General features: G+C 42.0%; 2 protein-coding genes across 6 annotated transcripts in view; one reads left to right on the top strand and one right to left on the bottom strand.

Annotated features, from left to right (window-relative positions):
• The first annotated feature begins 338 nt into the window (after nucleotides 1-338).
• Nucleotides 339-19,032, top strand: part of WARS2 (tryptophanyl tRNA synthetase 2, mitochondrial) — a 201,064-nt gene continuing 182,370 nt past the window's right edge. Inside the window, exon 1 of the mRNA XM_029578142.1 lies at nucleotides 339-450. The gene's annotated coding sequence lies outside the window, so the exon portion shown is untranslated. The remainder of the gene's footprint in view (nucleotides 451-19,032) is intronic.
• HAO2 (hydroxyacid oxidase 2) overlaps nucleotides 4,048-19,032 on the bottom strand; it is a 31,838-nt gene continuing 16,853 nt past the window's right edge. For all 5 annotated transcript variants that reach the window (XM_029578143.1, XM_029578145.1, XM_029578144.1 and 2 more), the window contains 4 exons: nucleotides 17,049-17,267; nucleotides 11,187-11,345; nucleotides 6,258-6,327; nucleotides 4,048-4,293 (listed from right to left, as the gene is read on the bottom strand). In XM_029578143.1, coding sequence (XP_029434003.1) covers nucleotides 4,238-4,293; nucleotides 6,258-6,327; nucleotides 11,187-11,345; nucleotides 17,049-17,267 — 504 coding nt within the window. In that variant the 3' untranslated portion in view covers nucleotides 4,048-4,237. The remainder of the gene's footprint in view (nucleotides 4,294-6,257; nucleotides 6,328-11,186; nucleotides 11,346-17,048; nucleotides 17,268-19,032) is intronic.

Raw genomic sequence — 19,032 nt, forward strand, 5'->3', positions numbered from 1 at the left:
ATTCCTGTTCAAGTTATCATTTGATGATGCATTATTTCAAAATTGCCCAAAATTAAAAACAAAAAAAGACGTGTGTTTTGTTCCTAGGGTGGGATTGCCACCTCACCCAAGTCAGCAGGAAGCAGGCTGATCCATTCCTGGGTTTGCCCCCATTGCATGCAGGGAGTTGTAGTGTTGCTGACCCTCCAAAAAGCAGGGGCTACATCGCCATGCATGCCTCTTCAGGCTGACCTGCGTTAAGTGCTCACCCTGTGCTGAGACGTGTTTAAAACCTTTTCTCCCCATAACCTCTTCTTATACTGCTGCGAATGGTAGGAATTTAAGACCATGTGGAGGCCTCCTAGGAGTTTGAGTCACCTGCTCCTGCTCAGGTAGTTCAATTTAAACAAAACAAACCCCTGAGGCTCAGAGAACAGAAAAAGATGTCTTTTTTTCTGCAGGACTTGCTTGGTAAGCAAAACATGGGCTCAGCTTCAGATATTTTGTTATCTATTGTCAGGGCATTGTGAGTGGAAAAAACCCCCCATTAAAACTGAACTTTGTGTTTTGGACAGTTGGAGTGGGGAAATCATGCTCTTTGTCTAGTCAAATTGTAGCGTCTGTTAAGCTGGAGTGCTTGTATTAGTTTGCTCTTTTTTTTTAGAAGCAGTCCACAGTATAAGAGGCTGAAAGCTAGGGTGCTCAGGAAAGCAATTTTGCTCTTAGTATTGCAGCAGCTATTTTGAATTGAATTAAACATCTTGTAACCAGAAACTGATTGATTGTGACTCAAATAATTCTGCTGTCTTTTGCTTACCTAGAGGAACTCTGCAAGGATAAATGTCTAAATCTGCTGCACAATGTAGTGCAAGCTGTAAAAGTAAAAGACTGCTGTTAGGCCTCTGTTTAGCTTAATAGTTTTAAAGATTTGTATGTTTTGTCTTTAGGTAAATTACCTCCCTGAGGCAGGCACTGTATGTATAATAGTCACTAAAGGAGTCTAAAAGTAACCCAATAGATAAAAAGAAGAAGGGCAGAGCCTGGACTAGGAGCAGAGGACAGACCCTTCCTGGCTGATATTGAGAATCTGTATGATAGAAGGTATTTGGGGGGGGGGGGGAGGGGAAGTGGGGGGTTACACTTTGCCACTTAACCCCATTTGGGACACAATATTGCGACCCCCCCCCCCCAAGCCAGAAAATTAAACAAACAAAATATAATCTGCTTGGGAGCGCCGAAAAGCGTAATATAAAACTCTAAATAAATAAATAAATAAATACAAGTTTACAGTAAAAGTCCAGCGAGGGGCAGAGCTGAATTGGGCCTCAGCCTAGAAAGGAATCTTGTACATTCTGGGGAGGGGTGGCTGATTGGGGGGTTTGATGGATTTCCTGCCTACCCTCGAATACAAAACTAGGTCTGACTGAACAGGAAATGGTTACTAGAAGGGAGCCAGGTTCAGGTAATATTTCATTGAACTGTAGGTTTTAGAACACTTTCCATCAGGCTGCCCAAAGTGGTTTAAAACATAGAAATATTTACTATTAGGCCACTAAATGTCTGGCGATTATGACTCTTGAGCAAATAGAGAGGGAAGGGTCCGTCCTTTACTGATCCTTAGCAGAGCCCCCATGCAGGCGTCACCTGAGTCACAAGTGAGCAGCTGATGAGGAGACTTTAATGAAAAAAAATTAAATTAGGAAAAGTAAAGGTACGAATAAAAACCTTTAATTCTGGACAAAGAGGCAGAGGCGTACCTAAAGTATTTAGAACCCGGGGAGGATACTTCTTTGGCACCTCACCAATATATAATTGTAAAATTTCCTAAACATTGATAAAACATTTCAAAACAGCAGATACATCAAATAACACCCAATAATTAAAAAGTTAAGGATTTTAAAAATCTTCCTCTCTCCATATCGGTCATCCTAACATTGTTGTGGACTCTGGGCACGCATGTGTGCGTGCGTACATACACACACACACAAAATATATGCTCCCTCTCTGTCATACATACACATACATGCTTGGTGAGAGACAGAGGGAGCACACATACACATACACACACTTTCTCTGTGCCTCTCTCACATACACACTTCCTGTGTCTCTCTCGCACACTAACACACACACACACATGCAGACAAAAACCGAACTGGAAACCACAAACCAGATTCTGTATGCAGGGCAACAATGGAAAAGCAGAAAATCACTATTCCTCAAAACAATACAATCAAGAAATATAAATCAATCAGAATAGTAAAACCATACTAAAAATATACATTGCAAAATAGCTGATGAATAGAATAATATTCAATAATTAGAAGTTCCTATACAAATTTAAAAACATTTCTTAAACATCAATAAAATATTTCAAAACAGCAGACATCAAACAACACCCAGTGATTAAAACTAAAAAGGATTTTAAAAATCTCCCACTCCCCCTGTCACCCTGAGATTGTCGTGAACTGGGGGTACACAAACACAAATAACATATGCTCCCTCTGTCTCTCAAACACATACATGCTTGGAGAGAGACAGAGGAGCTTGAGTGTGTGTGTGTGAAAGAGACAGACACACACGCTTCCTCTGTATCTCTCACACACGATTCCTGTCTCATCCACGCACATATGCTTCCTCTCTCTCGCCCTCACCCCCCGCACACAGGCACCCTCTCACACATTGGCACCCAAAGGCAACCTCTCATATATATACACAGGCACACCCACTCACTCACTGTTCTATATATGCACCGTCTCATACACACACACACACACCCCTTTCATACACTGGCACTTTCTCTAACAGGGCCAGGGCTGCACAGCAGGGCCTCTTATTCTGCCGCCGGCTCCGGGAAACGTCGGCAGCACCACTGGGCCTCTTCATTTTTTCCTCCGGCCTCTTCCACAGGACCTTGCTTTTGCTGGCGGGGAGTGAAAACCCCGCCAGCAGGTCACTGCTCCGTGCCACCGCAGAACCTCCCCCTGTTGTCACCAGGGGTGGACCACCCCCCCCCCCCCCCCCCCCCCCTTAGTAGGCCTCTGCAAAGAGGTCGATTGTACTAAAGTGGGAAAAACTGCACAAAGGCCACCACATGCGCTAAAAGGGCAAACACTGTGCCTTATTCCATTTAACATGCACTGTTTGGTCTTTTTAAAGTGCAGAATTTAACTATTTGCTTTGCAAATATTTATTTTTCAAGCGTAGTTCTAAGTGTGCAAAATTTCATTAAAATTTCAGTTAATAAGTGACAGTGATACAAAATTATGCAAAGCATCCTCATTAGCTATGAATGCACAGTAAAATGATATGCAAAGAATAGCTTTGCAAACTGTTTTGCTAACAATTACTTTGCAACCTCAAGGGGACACAATTAAAGATTTTGTGAAAACATTCCTAGCAAAACTACGCATCCTGTCTTGCTACTGGGCTTATGTGCAAGGTAGGCTTGTTTGTGCACGCACTATCTTGCTACCACTAAATAGTGTGCACAGTTTTGTGCTCTTCAGTACATCAACCTCAAAGTGTCAAAATAAAACAAAATGCATTGGGGGAAAAAGACAGAAATTAGACCAAAAGCTGATGTAATACAGGCAAGTGGGTATCTTGAGGAGTCTAGTTAGGTCTCCCTGAAGCCAGCATGACATGGCAGCAGAATATGATTGTTTTTCGCACTGTACAGTGGCAGCTACACAAAAATGCATTTTCCCAATTTATCTGGCACTTTCAAGAGGAATGGGGTCCCTACTCCTAGATCAGGGGTTCCTTAACATGCAAACAGCTCTGGACCACATGTATGAGACAGAATATTCATGATGGACATCCCAAAGACCAGGCCCCTCACAGAGATCCCTTGCCCTCATAGTCTGTACAGTGATGTCCCAGAACTGTGCATTATGCATGATAAAATCAAGTTTTGGCTACCCCTAGCTCCTTCTAGTCTCTTTCCTGGAACTGTTTTCTTTTTTAACTCACACTAAAGCATTCTGGGATTTGTAGTTCTCTTTGCCTCCATGGAGAAATAGAAGACCAACTTCCTCTTGTGAACCAGAGGTCGTTCCATAGCTCAGATGTTCTGCACTGCATGTGACATGAAACTGATTTCCAGAACACACAAAAATCCTGCTTTTATTTTCATTTTGGAAGAAGAAGAGGTTTTTTTTTTTTAATTTAGTAGGTAGAGGAATGCTGGAATGAATGTTCCCTTTCATCCGAAGTTCTTTCCTTTCTGCTAGCGGTTTCCTTGGTATTGAGTAAGGTTCTAAAGCTTGGAAAACTGCACCAGGCTCCGGTTGATTTCAGAGAGACTTCTGCATCCTAAAATCATACATAAAAAAAAACACCAATCCCTTAGCATTATCTAAGCAGCATTGTCACATGCTTAGCATAGGAACAGGAGACTGCATTATCAAAGTATAACTGAACAATTTATAGAGTGCAAAGTATGGCAGGACATCCACAGAGGACTAGCAGATTACAGTGTGCAAGGTTCGAAGCATTTCTTGTCGGGCTTATTTTGGCTTGGCAAAATAGAATCCGGCTCAGTTAGAATCAAGGCTTGGGGTCTGGCACCATGAGCTTTCATGCACAACATTTTGTGGCGTTCCCCCCACCCCCCAACTTACTCTCTAGGTTTTGCAGTGACGGACCTCAGTCAGGGGCACGTACTAGGGCTCCTGAATTTGGCTATTATGTGTCGCTGTAGCACGATGACCATGACTCCCCCTCCCCACCAAGGGCTTTGGATGCTGCCTCCACAGTATCCCCAGCTTGGTGAACTAGTCCCTTAAATGCAGTACACTGCTTCTGGCATACTCTGCGACGTTAACATGACTTATTGTGTTGGTTATGCAGGAATTATTCTGAATGCACAGTGTTCTGTGTCCTGTTCTGGTTATAAAGTGGCTCTGTGTTATGCTGCCACCTTGTGGAAGCAGATAGAAACTGTCTTAGCGCTGTTATTAGGTGTCTGACATAACAATTTGTATCTTAGGTCCTCAATGAATGAATCTGAGGTGGGAAGCAGTGCATTATGGGCCCTGATCGGTTGGACCTGAGGTAGGATGCGGTGTATGGTGGGTGTGAAAGAAACTTCTGATTGTGCAGGTGCAGCTGTTCTCATCTAGGCCAGAAGCCCCTACTGAGTGCCCAAGAGCCCAGAGAAAGCATCGCCTTTTCACTCTTAAAGTCTGTATAATACTCACAGAAGGCTGGTCCCAACGGAACACTGCTTAAAAGACCGTTCCAGTGTTCTCCCTTTATATCCAGTAAGGCTCATCTTCTTGTTATTTTTAATAAATGTTGGAGTTAAGAAGTGGCCTGCCTTGCATATGAGCTGAATCAGAATTTAGTGTGGTGAGGACAGAGCTTATTTTGTTATTTCTGCAGCCTGCCCTCCATGCTTATGGGCTCTCGACTTCCGTAGAGTCCCAGCCCAGGATGCCTCAGGTGTAGGTGCTAGTCCCAGACTGTCCCTTGTGGATGCGCATTGGACTCTGTGAGGGAAACCTCGCTAATTGAATTTGCCTTGCCAGGGGAGATTTGGTAAGGAGTTCCAGACAGACACTGTAGGTCTTGATCTGCCTGCAATATGTATTGTGTCATAGATTTGTACTAGGTCTTATGAGATCTTCGAATGTGTTCAGCTGTGATGTGTATTTGGTTCCACAGGATGAGTCTCAAGTAGAGAGAGTAAAAGAAAGTGTTAGGTCTTAGCCCAGCAGAGAAGCTGCAAGATTTAGTGTGTCCTGGGTTTTAACTCAGAGGACATTCCTGAGAGGAGGATAATCCTCAGGATATAGCTGGTTCACTTTCAGTCAGACTTCCCTTTTGGAGCAAAGGAAGCCTTGTAGACTAACTAGTCTAAAAGAGGAGGCCCAGCATCCAAGGGAATATTTTATAGAAAGAGTCTTAGTCAAGAAACTTTAGAGGACATTCACCAGCAAAACTGGCAAGGAGAAAGCAGAAAATTGCAGAAAACAGATAGAAGAGTTAGCTTAAAATGGACAGAGAAAAAAAAAAAAAAAAAGATAGAGAGATAGAGACAGAAAACAAAAAGGACACCACAGCCGTGGATTCATGGTATAAAGCAGAAGAGAATGTAGATAAGCAGCCTTGACCTTGCAATAAATTCTTTGGAAGAACATCCAGTAAGAACGTGCTGCAAAATGAATTACGCACACACAAGACATTTTTCCCTAGATTTCTTTTCAGAAGTCTTGTCTGCACTCCACTGGTGTTAATAGACAAATATATCTCATCCTAAACAAAGAGTATCTCACCAGAGAGGGCCATTGACAATCTGAATTCATCGAGCAAGATCTGCAGTAGCTTCCGAACTCCTTCTTCACCCTGATATAAAGTGGGGACAAGTTTTACAGTTAGATCTGTTGTGATCATAGAAACATGGAAGGTATCAGTGAAAAAGGACCACTTGGTCCACCCAGTTTGCCGGTTTGTGCTGCCTAGTGTCTTGTTGAAGGTCTTCTCCCTCTGCCAGTAAGGTCCCTTTGGGATTGATTTTAAAAAGAGCGTGCGTGCGCCGGCATGCAAATGTTATAAACGCTGATGGCCACACGCACGCGGGGGGGGGGGGGGGGGGGGGGGGGGGGGGAGTTTTACAAAGCAATGCACAGTGACACAATCGGGACTGGGAGGGAACTTTCCTACACCTAACTCTATCCTTCCTCCCTCTTCTCCTCTCCTCCCTTCTCCCTAAACCTACCCTAACTATCCCTAATTTTTTTATTTTAATACTTATGGCGCCTCCAGAGCAGAAGGTAATTTGTGTGTGCTGGCCGGCTGGCTGCCGGTGCGCGCTTCCACGGGACAGCGGCTAATGGCGCTGTCCTGGCTTCCCCTTTTCCCTCGGCCAGCACTTCTGTGCATACTGGGGTTTATGTGCGTGGCCAGGCCCGTTGTAAAATGCGCACGGCATGCACAAGGCCCGGCCATGTCTGTAAACTCCAACATTTTTGTGCGTAGCCCTTTTAAAATCCAGGCTTTTGTGTCTATCCCATGCATGCTAGAAATCGGCCACTGTTTTTGCTCCACTGGAAATTGTTCAGGTTTCCACCACTCTTTCAATGAAAAGGCATTTTTCCACATTCTATTTTAGCTTCCCTCCCCCTTCAGCTTCATATGATAACCTCTTATTCTTGAGCTTTCCATTTTATGGAAAAATGCTACCTTCTGGCACTTTATTGAACCTTGCTAGATAAACATGAACTTCAGCACCTTCCACCATGAATCAACCTCATCCAAACACCAAGAAACCTGCCCTGCTAGACCTTAATATCTAGGAAACCAGATCCATCATGTAGAGCAAAATGAGCGACAGGGAACAGCAATAAAGAGGTTACAGTGAACACAAAAAAAAAGAGGTATTTTGAAGAATCACATAAATCAAGATGGCAGGTGAGCAACTAGCTCATGAAAGGTTGCAACAGTACATTGTTTACAATCTGAAGGTTTTACATCATACGTTCTTGTTGAACTAAAAGTCCTTCTTCTTTTCCCCCAATGGGTTTGTTAAGAAGCATAAAAATGTACAGCAAGCTGGTCAAATTTCCATGAAGATCCAAATTTATATATACATATTACAAATGAATACAAAAATGGAACCCTAATGATAAAGCATATAACAAAAAGCAAATTTTTATTGAATATCACAAATAATATTAAAAAATATAAAAAAAAAATACAACGTTCATATGCACATAAAAAACATAGTAGAGTTTACAAAACAGCACGATAGAAGAAGCTTTCAGACAATAAACAGTGAACTCAAATAAGAATATAAAACATTCTGATACAAGACAGATGAAACAAAGTTCATGGTCCAGAAATGATGATGATAATACTGCATGAAAAAGCACAACCATTTGATTTTCACAGGAATAATTCCTTATAGAGCTGTTATACAAAAACAAATCTACTCACTCCCCTTTCTTGTCAGAGCAGATCGGCAGTGAAAGGAGCGCAGACAATGTTGCAAATATTCAGTGAAGATTTATCAGAAACTTGTTAGAAAGTATCAGCCTTCGTTTTTTCAGCAGGTGAAAATAGCACACCTTTTGTTACTCTTGGAGCCTCTGTTGGGTCCTTGTTATAACAATAAACTTCTCCCTGAGGTAGCCGCTGATGCGGTGAAACAGTTTCAGCACAGGGCTTTACAATTTAAGGAACTGTTCTGACAAGAAAAGGGAGCGAGAAGCTTTGTTTTTGTATAACAGCTCTGTAATTAAGGAATTATTCCTGTGCCAATCAAATGGTTGTGCTTTTTCATGCAGTATTATTATCATTTTTTTGGACCATGGGCTTTGTTTCATCTGCCTTGTATCAGAATGTTTTATATTCCTATTTACATTTAAGAAAAATGTATGAATCACCTAACTCTAAAAGGCCTAATGTACAAGATAGCATTCATAAAATATAATTTCCACCAGATAATAAACAATCTTAAAAATAGCAAGCAAATCATAACATTTGCTCTCACTGTTTATGGGCTGAAAGCTTCTTCTATCGTGCTGTTCTGTAAACTCTGTTTTTTTATGTGCATATGAACTTTGTATTTTTTTTTAAATATTATTTGTGATATTCAATAAAAATGTGCTTTTTGTTATATGCTCTGTCATTAGAGATCCATTTTTGTATTTGTTTATTTTTCATACGGAACACTTAATTTTTTTTATTTTGTCCTGTATATATAGAGAGAGACATAAACTGAAAGGTATTTTGTCCTATATATATATATAGAGAGAGAGAGAGAGAGACATAAACTGTAAGGTAAAGTAATGCACAGTGCACTCAATGGGCTAGTTGTGCATAGCTAACCTGAAATTATGCAGTGGATCCTCTGATACCCCAATCAGTCGACATAGTCTGTCAATTTCGCTCCTATTATGCTTCTTAGTCAATTTCGCTCCTATTATATTTCTTTGTCATCTTTCCCACACGTTCCCTTAGATGCCATGTTTTGTTATGATATGTCTGGTTATGTTATGTTGTCTCAGATACCTGTCCTTAGCGCTCTTCTAAGACGCCTTGTTTGTTACGAAATATGACGATAAGTTGAGTTATACCATATGTTAAGTTATAGTTATGATATGTTACGATATGTTAAGATATACGATATGACAAGTTACAGTTACGATATGTTAATTTATAACGCTTTCCTTATTTAATTTGCCTTCACTGTTCTATGTAACGCTCCTTAGCGAATTTTTGCAGTTACATTGTAAACCGGTGTGATTTGTATTCTTACAGGAACATCGGTATAGAAAAATTAAAAATAAATAAATAAATAAATACATCATATGGGCTCATTAGAGTAAGCATTGCCTTCAGCAGCCATCAATGATGCATCCTACACTTTGCCAGATTTCTAGGTTCATTTGAAGGAAGACAGACAAAGAGTATTCTCTGCTGTGAGAGTTGTGGCCATGATGCTGCACTGGGGTGATTGTGTTTGATACTGGTGGGCATTTTTTTGTGCAATTTAAGGATGCAATAGTGACTTCCAGAGGGCTTGATTACAGGTAAATATTCTTGTGGATTGTAAAATACACTAGAAACCCATTAAGACCATTACAATTTCATTTAATTTTTTTTAAATTTAATTTAAAAAATGTATAATCCACCAACCCCACAGTTCATTCTAGGATTCAATGAATGCACATAAAATCATATCAAGAACAAATCTTACATAAATAAATAAACCAACACATAACTAAGAAACATCTATCCATACACAAAGCAGCTGGATAGGTAAAAACAATAGGACAGTGTTACTATGGAAAACACATTTTCATATAACTCAGTTGACTATTAAATGCACAGATATTTCTAAGTTGATTTTGTTGCTTTTAATTCCTAAACACTTCTCTACAATAAATACACTTGCCACAGGTACTTGTTTGTCTTGACTAGACTGTGAGCTTCAGGAGCATATATGCTTCTGTACAGCACTACATATATATAGGAGTGCTTTGAAAATAAGCAGTAGTAAGAGATGTATATTTCTTTGGTGAGGGAATGTGTGTTGAAGGAGTTTGAAATCTCCTGCCATTTCATCATGACCATCACCCTTGCAAATCTAAGCAAGTTGGGGGTGCAGCTTTGCAAATCTATATAGGACCCCTTCCATTCACAAGCCACACATTTTACTTTCAGAAATTAATGCCTGCCCAAAGGCAGAAGTTAATTTCGGCTGGCACAGGGAAAGTGTATAGAAAAGCAGAAAAAACTGCTTTTCTGTACACCGAAAATTTTAAAAAAATTTTAAATTAAAATTTTTTTTTTAAATCTGCCCACAGGTTGGAAGACGGACGCTCAATTTAGCCGGCGCCTGTTTACCAAACCTGTGGCTGTCAGCAGGTTCGAGAACCAATGCCGGTAAAATTGAGCGTCTGCTGACAGCCGCCACCTCCTTTTACCGCGGCCCTCATTTAAATACTCGATCGCATGCCCAGGAGAGTGGCCTGGGCACGCGTCGGGAGAGCGGGCTCTCACCTTGGAGCGCCGGCTCTCCCGCGGTTTTTACTGTGTCAGCCCGAAAGAGAGGAATCAAGCTATTACACATTTCATTTATAACATATCCTACAGACTTTTTTTTTCTCTCTTTATATTTTTTGCTCCTGGTCACCTGTACTTTGCATATTTGGTTTAGACCAGTAGTTTCCAAACCTATTCTGGAGGACCTCCAGCCAGTCAGGTTTTCAGGATATCGACAATGAATATGTTTGAGATAAATTTGATTACCAAGGAGACTCAGTATATACAAATTTTATCTCATGCATATTCATTATGGATATCCTGAAAACGAGACTGGCTGAGGGTCCCTTAGGACAGGTTTGGGAACCTCTGGTTTACACTAAATGTACTACTCAGAATTCTTGTCTGAACCTTTGTAGGAAATTTTACTGATTTTGTAAAGGTGCCAACATAAAATGGGAGAACTGTGCTGATGGCAAGGCAGTGGAACCTTGCCTCAGGTTTCTGTAGAGTGACCGTACTGTACAGCTGGTCTGTAATGCAATGCACTCCGGCCTTTGCCAGAAACAGGAAGCCCAGTCCCCAGAAATGACCCACCTGAAAACAAGGTCCTGTATGTGGGCGCACCTTCTCTTCTAGAAACATCTTCAAATTAGGAAAAAAAAACCCCAGAATTTATTTCTTGTGAGCAGATAACAGAGATGTCCTCTCCTTACCTGATAGGTGAGGCCCCAAAGGACCGGCCGACCAACGAAGATGCATTTTGCTCCCAATGCTAGCGCTTTTAATACATCGCTTCCTGTTCGGATACCTCCGTCTACGTACACCTCTACTCTCCCTTGTACTGCATCCACAATTTCAGGCAAGGCATCTATCTGCAGGGAAAGGGGCTTGGTTATATAGAGGTTCCAATCGGAAACCAATTGTGGCGGGTAACGTTCACTGAGGAACCGTGGCCCTTTCATCAAGCTCATTTCATTTGTAGAGTAAAGTGTATTTTAACATGGTGCCTTTTAGCTCTGGTGGTGTGTAAAGGTATCATTCTCAGAAGTACTGCATTTCTGACTGCGCTGGCTGGCTTTGACATCATTGCACCCCTTCCCAGTGGCATATGTCAAGAACGACGCCACGTGCCATCGCATGATGGAACTGCGACATGTCTTCTGAAAATGCCTTTTTATTTAGCAGCGGGAGTTAACGCAGAACTAACAGAAAGGGGTGTGAGGGTAGTCAGCCGGCATCACTAAGTCAGTCTTATACTCAGGGCTTAATTTGTGGGGGGAATGGAGTGGAACGCGGATCCGGCGCTTCTTTTCAGGCTTAAGAGGCAGAACAGGCAGCCTGCAGGGAAGCGAAGAGGAGGGGGTTGAGCCTGGAGTAGACAGAGCAGAGATCAGCCACTCTACTCCCTAATCCAACCCTTCTCCTCCTGTTGTTCCCCCATCCTCATCCCCTTCTCCTCCTGTATTACAAGGAACAGGAGGCTGGGGGGGGGGGGGGGGAGGGAAATGAGGACCACTGGGGACTGAGGATGGAAGATCAGGATTGCTAGGGTAGAGAGGAGGAGGAGATAAGAGAGAGAGGGGCAATTTTTTCTTCGCACCTTCTCCTTCTTACCCCAGTGATCCTCCAGCCCCAGTTCCTTCCCACCAGTGCTGAATCCCCAGCTGTCCTTCACCCACCAGTGTTCATTAAGCATACTAAGTGTGTGAAGAGTACATTTAAGTGTGTGTGTGTGGGAGAGAGTGTGTGTGTGTGTGTGTGTGTGAGAGAGAGAGTGTGTGTGTGTGTGTGTGTGTGTGAGAGAGAGAGTGTGTATGTGTGTGAGAGAGAGAGAGAGAGTATGTGTGTGTGAGAGAGAGAGAGAGTGTGTGTCTGTGTGTGTGTGTGAGAGAGAGTATGTGTGTGTGTTCTGGAGACATCCAGCCCCAGTCAAACCTGGTTCTAGTCATGCTCCACTTTACCTTCCCCTGCAGTTCCACTTCCTTTTTGTCTTCAGATTACGCCCTGCTTACACTCCTTTCTAATCAGTGCTTAGAATCTCTCCAAACTCCAAGAAATAGCTGGTGCTGGCCCTTATCTAGAACTTTTTGAAAACCAGATCGAGGATGAAACATATTCAGAGCTTGAGTCCACTGAGTTTTACACAGAATATAAAATAAAAGTGGGAGAAAACTGAAAGAAACACAGATCCATTGTTGAGAGCAACATGGGATGGGAAAAAAAATCAAATATAATTACATTTTTTTTGTGTTACATTGTCCCTTTTTATTTTTTTGGGGGGGGGGGGGGAAACAAACTGATTTTACATACGCAATTGAAGATGACAAAGTTGACTTCCATTTTTATGTATCATACAGCTATTTATGTAACACATAGTATTTTGAAATCCTAATTTGATTTTTGGGAAAAATCAAACTGCAGCATTAGGTCCATACTTCACCCTTGCCATGCAAAAGGAAAAGAATGACTTATGTTGAGGATTTCATTATTTGAATATAGGAAAATACAGAAAATATGTGACAGAACCTTAACCAGGGTGGAACCAGGCTGCTGGCACTAACCTTTTAAAAGGGCAGCTTTTAAATTAGAACAAGGGGGGAAAGCCGCCAGTCGCTCAGCAGCACATGGTTCGGAGGCAAGTATCTTCGAAGGATACTAATGAAACAGAAAGTTAGGGCATCCCAACAGAGAGGTTCCAATAAAAACAAAAGTAGTCCATGTGTCTATAAGTAAAGAACTACCTGAGCTAAAAGATTCTAAATTATCCCTGACAACTGATAACAGGTGGTTAACACCAATGAAAAACACACTTTGAAATGTCTGTATGCCAATGCCATAAGTCTAAGTAGTAAGATGGGAGAGACAGTGTATAGCAATGAATGACGAGATTGACATAATTGGTATTTCAGAGACCTGGTGGAAAGAGAATAACTAATGGGATCATGCTTTACAAAGGTACAAATTATACACAATGATAGGGTGGATCAACTTGGTGGGGAGTAGGGGGGATGGGGGTGGCACTGGGAGGGTATAGAGTTCAACAGGATATAGATCCTGCAAGAGACTAAATGCACACACAGTAGAATCTTTATGGGTAGAAATCCCATGTGTGTTGGGTAAGAGTATAGTGATAGGAGTATACTACCGTCCACCTGGACAAAATAATAAGAGGGATGATGAAATGCTATGAGAAATTAGGGAAGCTAACCAATTTGCAATGCAGTCATAATGGGAGATTTCAATTACCCCAATACTGATTGGGTAAATCTAACATCAGGACATTGCTAGAGAGGTAAAGTTCCTAGATGGAATAAATGATTACTTCATGGAGCAATTGGTTCAGAAACAAACAAGAGAGGGAGCTATTTTAGATCTAAATTCTTAGTGGAACAAGGATTTGGTGACCGAGTTTATACTGTGGTGGGACCACTTGGCAATAATGATCATAACATGATCCAATTTGAATTAATGAGTGGAAGGGGGCAATAAGTAAATCTACCACTCTAGCACTAAACTTTCAAAAGGGAGACTTTGATAAAATGAGGAAAATAGAAAAAAATGAAAGGTGCAACTACAAAGGCTGAGTGTACAACAGGTGTGGACATTGTTTTAAAATGCCATCTTAGAAGCGCAGTCCAGATGTATTCCATGCATTAAGAAAGGTGGAAGGAAGGCCAAATGCCTGCCAACTTGATTAAAAGGTGAGGTGAAAGAGGCTATTTTAGCCAAAAAAAAAATTATTTCAAAAACTGGAAGAAGGATCCATCTGAAGAAAATAGAAAAAGCATAAGGATTGTCAAGTTAAATGTAAAACATTGATAAGATAGACTAAGAGAGAATATGAAAAGAAAGTTGGCAGTAGAGGCAAAACCTCATAATAAAAATTTTTGTTATATTTTTTAAAGCAGGAAGCCTGTGAGGCAGTCGGTTGGGCCATTAGATGATTGAGGGGTTAAAGGGGCATTTAAAGAAGATAAGGCCATCGTGAACAGACTAAATTAATTCTTTACTTCAGTGCTTACTAATGAATATTTTGGGGAGATATCTAATCCAGAGATAGTTTTCAAGGGTGATTGATTCAGATCAAGTGAACCAAATCATGGTGAACCTGGAAGATGCACTAGACCAGATTGACAAATGAAAGTGTATCAAATCACCTGGATCAGATGGTATATACACCCCAGGATTCTGAAAGAATTAAAAAAAATGAAATTTCAGACCTATTACTAGTAATTCTAACCTATCATTAAAATCAGCCATTGTACCTGAAGGCTGGAAGGTAGCCAGTGTAACCCCAATATTTAAAAAGAGCTCCAGGGGTGATCTGGGAAACTGTAGATCAGTTAGTCTGACTTCAGTGCCAAGAAAAATTGTGAAAACTAGTCTACAAAACAAAGTCACAGAACATATAGATAGACATAGTTTAATGAGACACAGCCAGATTTGTTATAAAATATATCTGCTCACACACGCGCGCGCCAATTTTATAATCTGCGCATGCATGTGCAGGTGGGTTTCGTCTCCCACGCACAAGGGGGTATTTTATAAAAATACGCGAGGCAATGCAGGAAGGCCTTTCCCAATTCCCTATACCCCTACCTAACTTTCCTACCTTTTCCCCTCTCCCCTCCTCTCTGACCCCTAACCCCTACCTATCTACCTTATTTTTTATTTTTTAACTATCCTGCTCCTTTGGAGCAGAAGTAATTTACCGGCACGTGCTTCCCTGGGACAGGGCCTAATGGCCGCTGACCCGGTTGGCCCCTGCCCAGCCCCTCCCCGTCCAGACCACGACCATGGCCCTCCCCTTTTGGCTGGCCCGGCACTTCTGCCTGTAGTGGGAGATACGCGCGTGGCTGAGCCCTTTCGAAAATGCGCTCGGCGCGCTCAGGGCCCAGCCACGCACATATCCCCTGGTATTTGCAAGCGCACACTTTAAAAATTCGCCCATTAGGGAATAGCCACTGCTGTTACTGGCATTAGTAGCATGGGATCTGCTTAATGTTTGGGTAATTGCCAGGAACTTGTAACCCAGATTGGCCACTGTTGGGAACAGGATGTCGGGCTTTGGACCCTCGCTTTGACCCAGTATGGCATGTCCTTACGCATGTGTAACATTCCATTCCATTCCATTATGATGGCGTGATAGCTTGGGGCACTTCAATATGTAGGTGTCTAAGATTTGCAAAAGCGAGTTTGCACACTAAACTAGCTGCTAGCACGGATAACATGCTCTATTGGCTCATTTAGCATGCAGTTTAATTTTTCTTTTTCACAAACAGATATTTTGGCACGCAAACTTTTTTTTTGTGTGCGTTTTAATGCAATTTCAGTGCAAATGAGTGACCGTGATGCATAATTATGCAAAGCTGCTCATTAGCCATTAATGCGCCATTAAACTATGTATGAAAAAATGCTTCATAAATGCTATTTTGAAAAAAAATTTGCTACACCCAAGAGAAGTGTAGCTATGTGATAAAGTTAATAGAAAAAAACTACATGTCCCCATGTTGCTACTGAGCTTATTGACAGACAGTATAGTGCCTGATAGCAAAACAATGCACAAACTTCCGTGAATTTTGAAACGTTTTAGTACACTGGCTTGTAAACATGAAAATGTGTAGAAAACATTAAATACATAGGGTATATACACCACTAGAATTTAGAGACTGCAAGCTCACTGTCCCCAAAGCGTTAAACCTATATAGATCTTCTCTAGAAATCACATGATCTTTGGCAGTCTATTATCTTTGGCAGACTATTATCTTTGGCAGTCTATCATTAAAACCCAGCCTCTAGCCTATATTAGGCACCGCTCATGTTAATTATGTTATTACCCCCATATATCTTAATCCAAGTTAATTCGACCTGTTCATTGTAAGACATTTACTTGTCATTGTTGTTATTGTTTAAAATGTAAACCGAATTGATCAATAATTTTGTTATTGGAAAGTCGGTATAGAAAAATGCTAAATAAATAAATAAATAAACCTGACTTTTCCAAAGAAAACTGCATTTGTTTGTAAGTTGTGATACCCTTTATTGGAGTGCCGAAAGAACAATGTACATGAGCTGTGCAAATCACACAAGTCCTGTCTTCTGAACAATTGAGTTTTTGTTATGGACTCAGTAAATTCACTCAAGTGTGCCTGTTTTTAATTCCAACCTTGAGAAGTTCAAATTAAACATTAGAATTTAAACCTGAAGAGGTCAATATTCAAACCTGGTTGTTTAAGTAATTTAGTCAGATTTAACTTATCCAGCTAAGTTATGGGGTATAATCCGCGGCACAGCTAAGCCACTGAATATAAGTGCGTATGTGCAAACTTAGGGCAGGATTCGTCATTCCTCGCGGAATGATCCATATAAGTTTTATATAGGGCTGAACGCATTTTGAATGTGGTCCTCAAAGGTTCTGCTTTAGACCGTTTTTAATTGTTCTAGAAATTCCCGTCGCCAGCTTTGCCGTTTCTCTACCCGTACACCACAGAGGAACGTCCAGTTTCATGAGGTAATATTTCCTGCATCCTGTAAAGTTCCTGATGTGAGGGAGGGCCAGACAAATTTACACTTACTGTGGCAGGATCCCCATCTAGCTGCCTTCCGCCGTGATTGGATACGATAATGCCCCGGACGCCGTGCTCCACAGCCAGCTCTGCATCCTCCTTTGTCAAAATCCCCTTCACAATGATTGGAAGTCGAGTCAGGTTCTGCAGCCAATGAATGTCTCTCCAGCTGATGGATGGATCCAAGGTGTCGGCCGGGATACCATAGTTCTCGGGGCCCTTGTATCCCTTTGACAACAGGATAGAGAGATCAGTTCAAACCTCTAATGCGCTCCATTAGGTTTCTACACTTATTAGTGAGGAGTTAGACATTTTTTGAAAAAGTTCACTGAATTTGCACTGCACTGCCATGGTTAAGGCTGTGTAAGGAGTACTTTGGCAGTGGACAGGAGAAGGGGCTTATACTCTCTCTCTTTTTTTTTTTTTTTTCTCTATCTGCTTGTTTCTATTTACTTCTCCAAACCTCTTAGCACACTTTCATTTTCAATGAAATATGCTTGTTAGAAAGCCTGCACCCTGCTTATCTCACAATTCCTTTTCTTGCATGGCACTTTCCTCTTGCACATTTTAGGTTTCCAGCAAAACTGGATCCAGGCTGTACCAGGCTAGTGCGCTATGAGTCTCCATTCACAACTACACAAGGATTCCTCGCCCCCTGCTTCCCGTGTAACATTCTCCTTCTAACTCAGAGAAACCACAGCCGGAGGCCATATAGCAGGACACCTTCTCCAGAACCTTGCAATTCTGAGTCCTAAATCCAGCCAGTGGGTGTCACTGTTCCCCCAATGCCTGGAAAGCCCTCCCTCTCGGGTCCTGCAAATGCTGCCTTCATGCAGAGCTGTCCTTAAGAGGTGTAGGGGGGGTGCCAAAAGGGGTCAGGACTCAGGGCTTGGGGGATCCCATGCCTCAGTCATAGCCCCACTCGTGTCAGCTTGTGTCACATTCTGGGGCCTCACTGTGACTGATTTGGGGTCGGGCCCTGCAGCCTCCTGAGGTCAGCCCTACTCCGCATCATTCCCTTTCAACCCAGGCACCTGGAGCCTAGATCTGGGGATCTAAGCAAGGTCCTCTGCATGGCAGTGCACAGAACTACACCAAGCCAGCCCTCCTTGGACTTTAATGCTAATATATCCTCTCCTGCAGGTGGAAAATCAGTAACACTCGCGTGCCAGTGATCCGGCAATTTGAGAGCTATGGTTTTCTCAAAAGTGTGCCCTTGCCTTTCTTCCCTCTTGCAATTCAAAAGTCTGACATACTCCTCCGTTTGGTTTTTAAATGTTTGCCCTTCATTGCCTGCTCCCAATGACCCATTTAATCTTTTATTTTCAAGCTGGAAATCTAAGGATGCTGTGGAGCCAGAGTTCACAAGCCCCCAGGCGGGAGGGAGTCGTGCTCGTTGCTTACGGGCGAATTCCAGTACCAGGTTCAGAGCCCTGGTGCATGGCCCCTGGCCCATCGCTGAGGGGAGGGATATACGGGAAGAAAATCTGTAGGAAGCTGTGAATTAAAGTTCAGAACCTATCCCTGGTTCCAACAGAGCTGGAAGTACACAAGAGCAGGAGGACACTGTTGGATTACTATTATTTTTTTTTTTTAAGTAAAAGATTAATCATAGGAATGAAACTGAGATGTCTTACTAAATCATTTTAATTCCGTTTGGAAAGTTTCAGCTCAGAACCACTGTCTTGCAGTGTATGAATGGCTCAAGATACTGATAAATTAGCAGTGTTTGGATTAACTCCAGTCAGCTGGGATCTCAGCGAATGGTGAGCACTTTGCTCATGACCCTCGAACTCTATCCCATTTCCTTTCCCTTAATCCCGTCTTACCTGCTCCTGTGCTCATCAGTTTGCTTGGGCTTTCATTTCCCAACTTATAAAGGAACTGATCACTACTACCTGAATTATTGTTTATCCTCAAGTCTCTTGGATGCTCTTTGGCACCATCTAGTGTTTTTTATGAATAATTTGCAGAGCTACAGTAAAGAAACCTC

This window comes from Rhinatrema bivittatum, chromosome 15 (genome assembly GCF_901001135.1).
Source record: "Rhinatrema bivittatum chromosome 15, aRhiBiv1.1, whole genome shotgun sequence".
NCBI lineage: Eukaryota > Metazoa > Chordata > Amphibia > Gymnophiona > Rhinatrematidae > Rhinatrema > Rhinatrema bivittatum.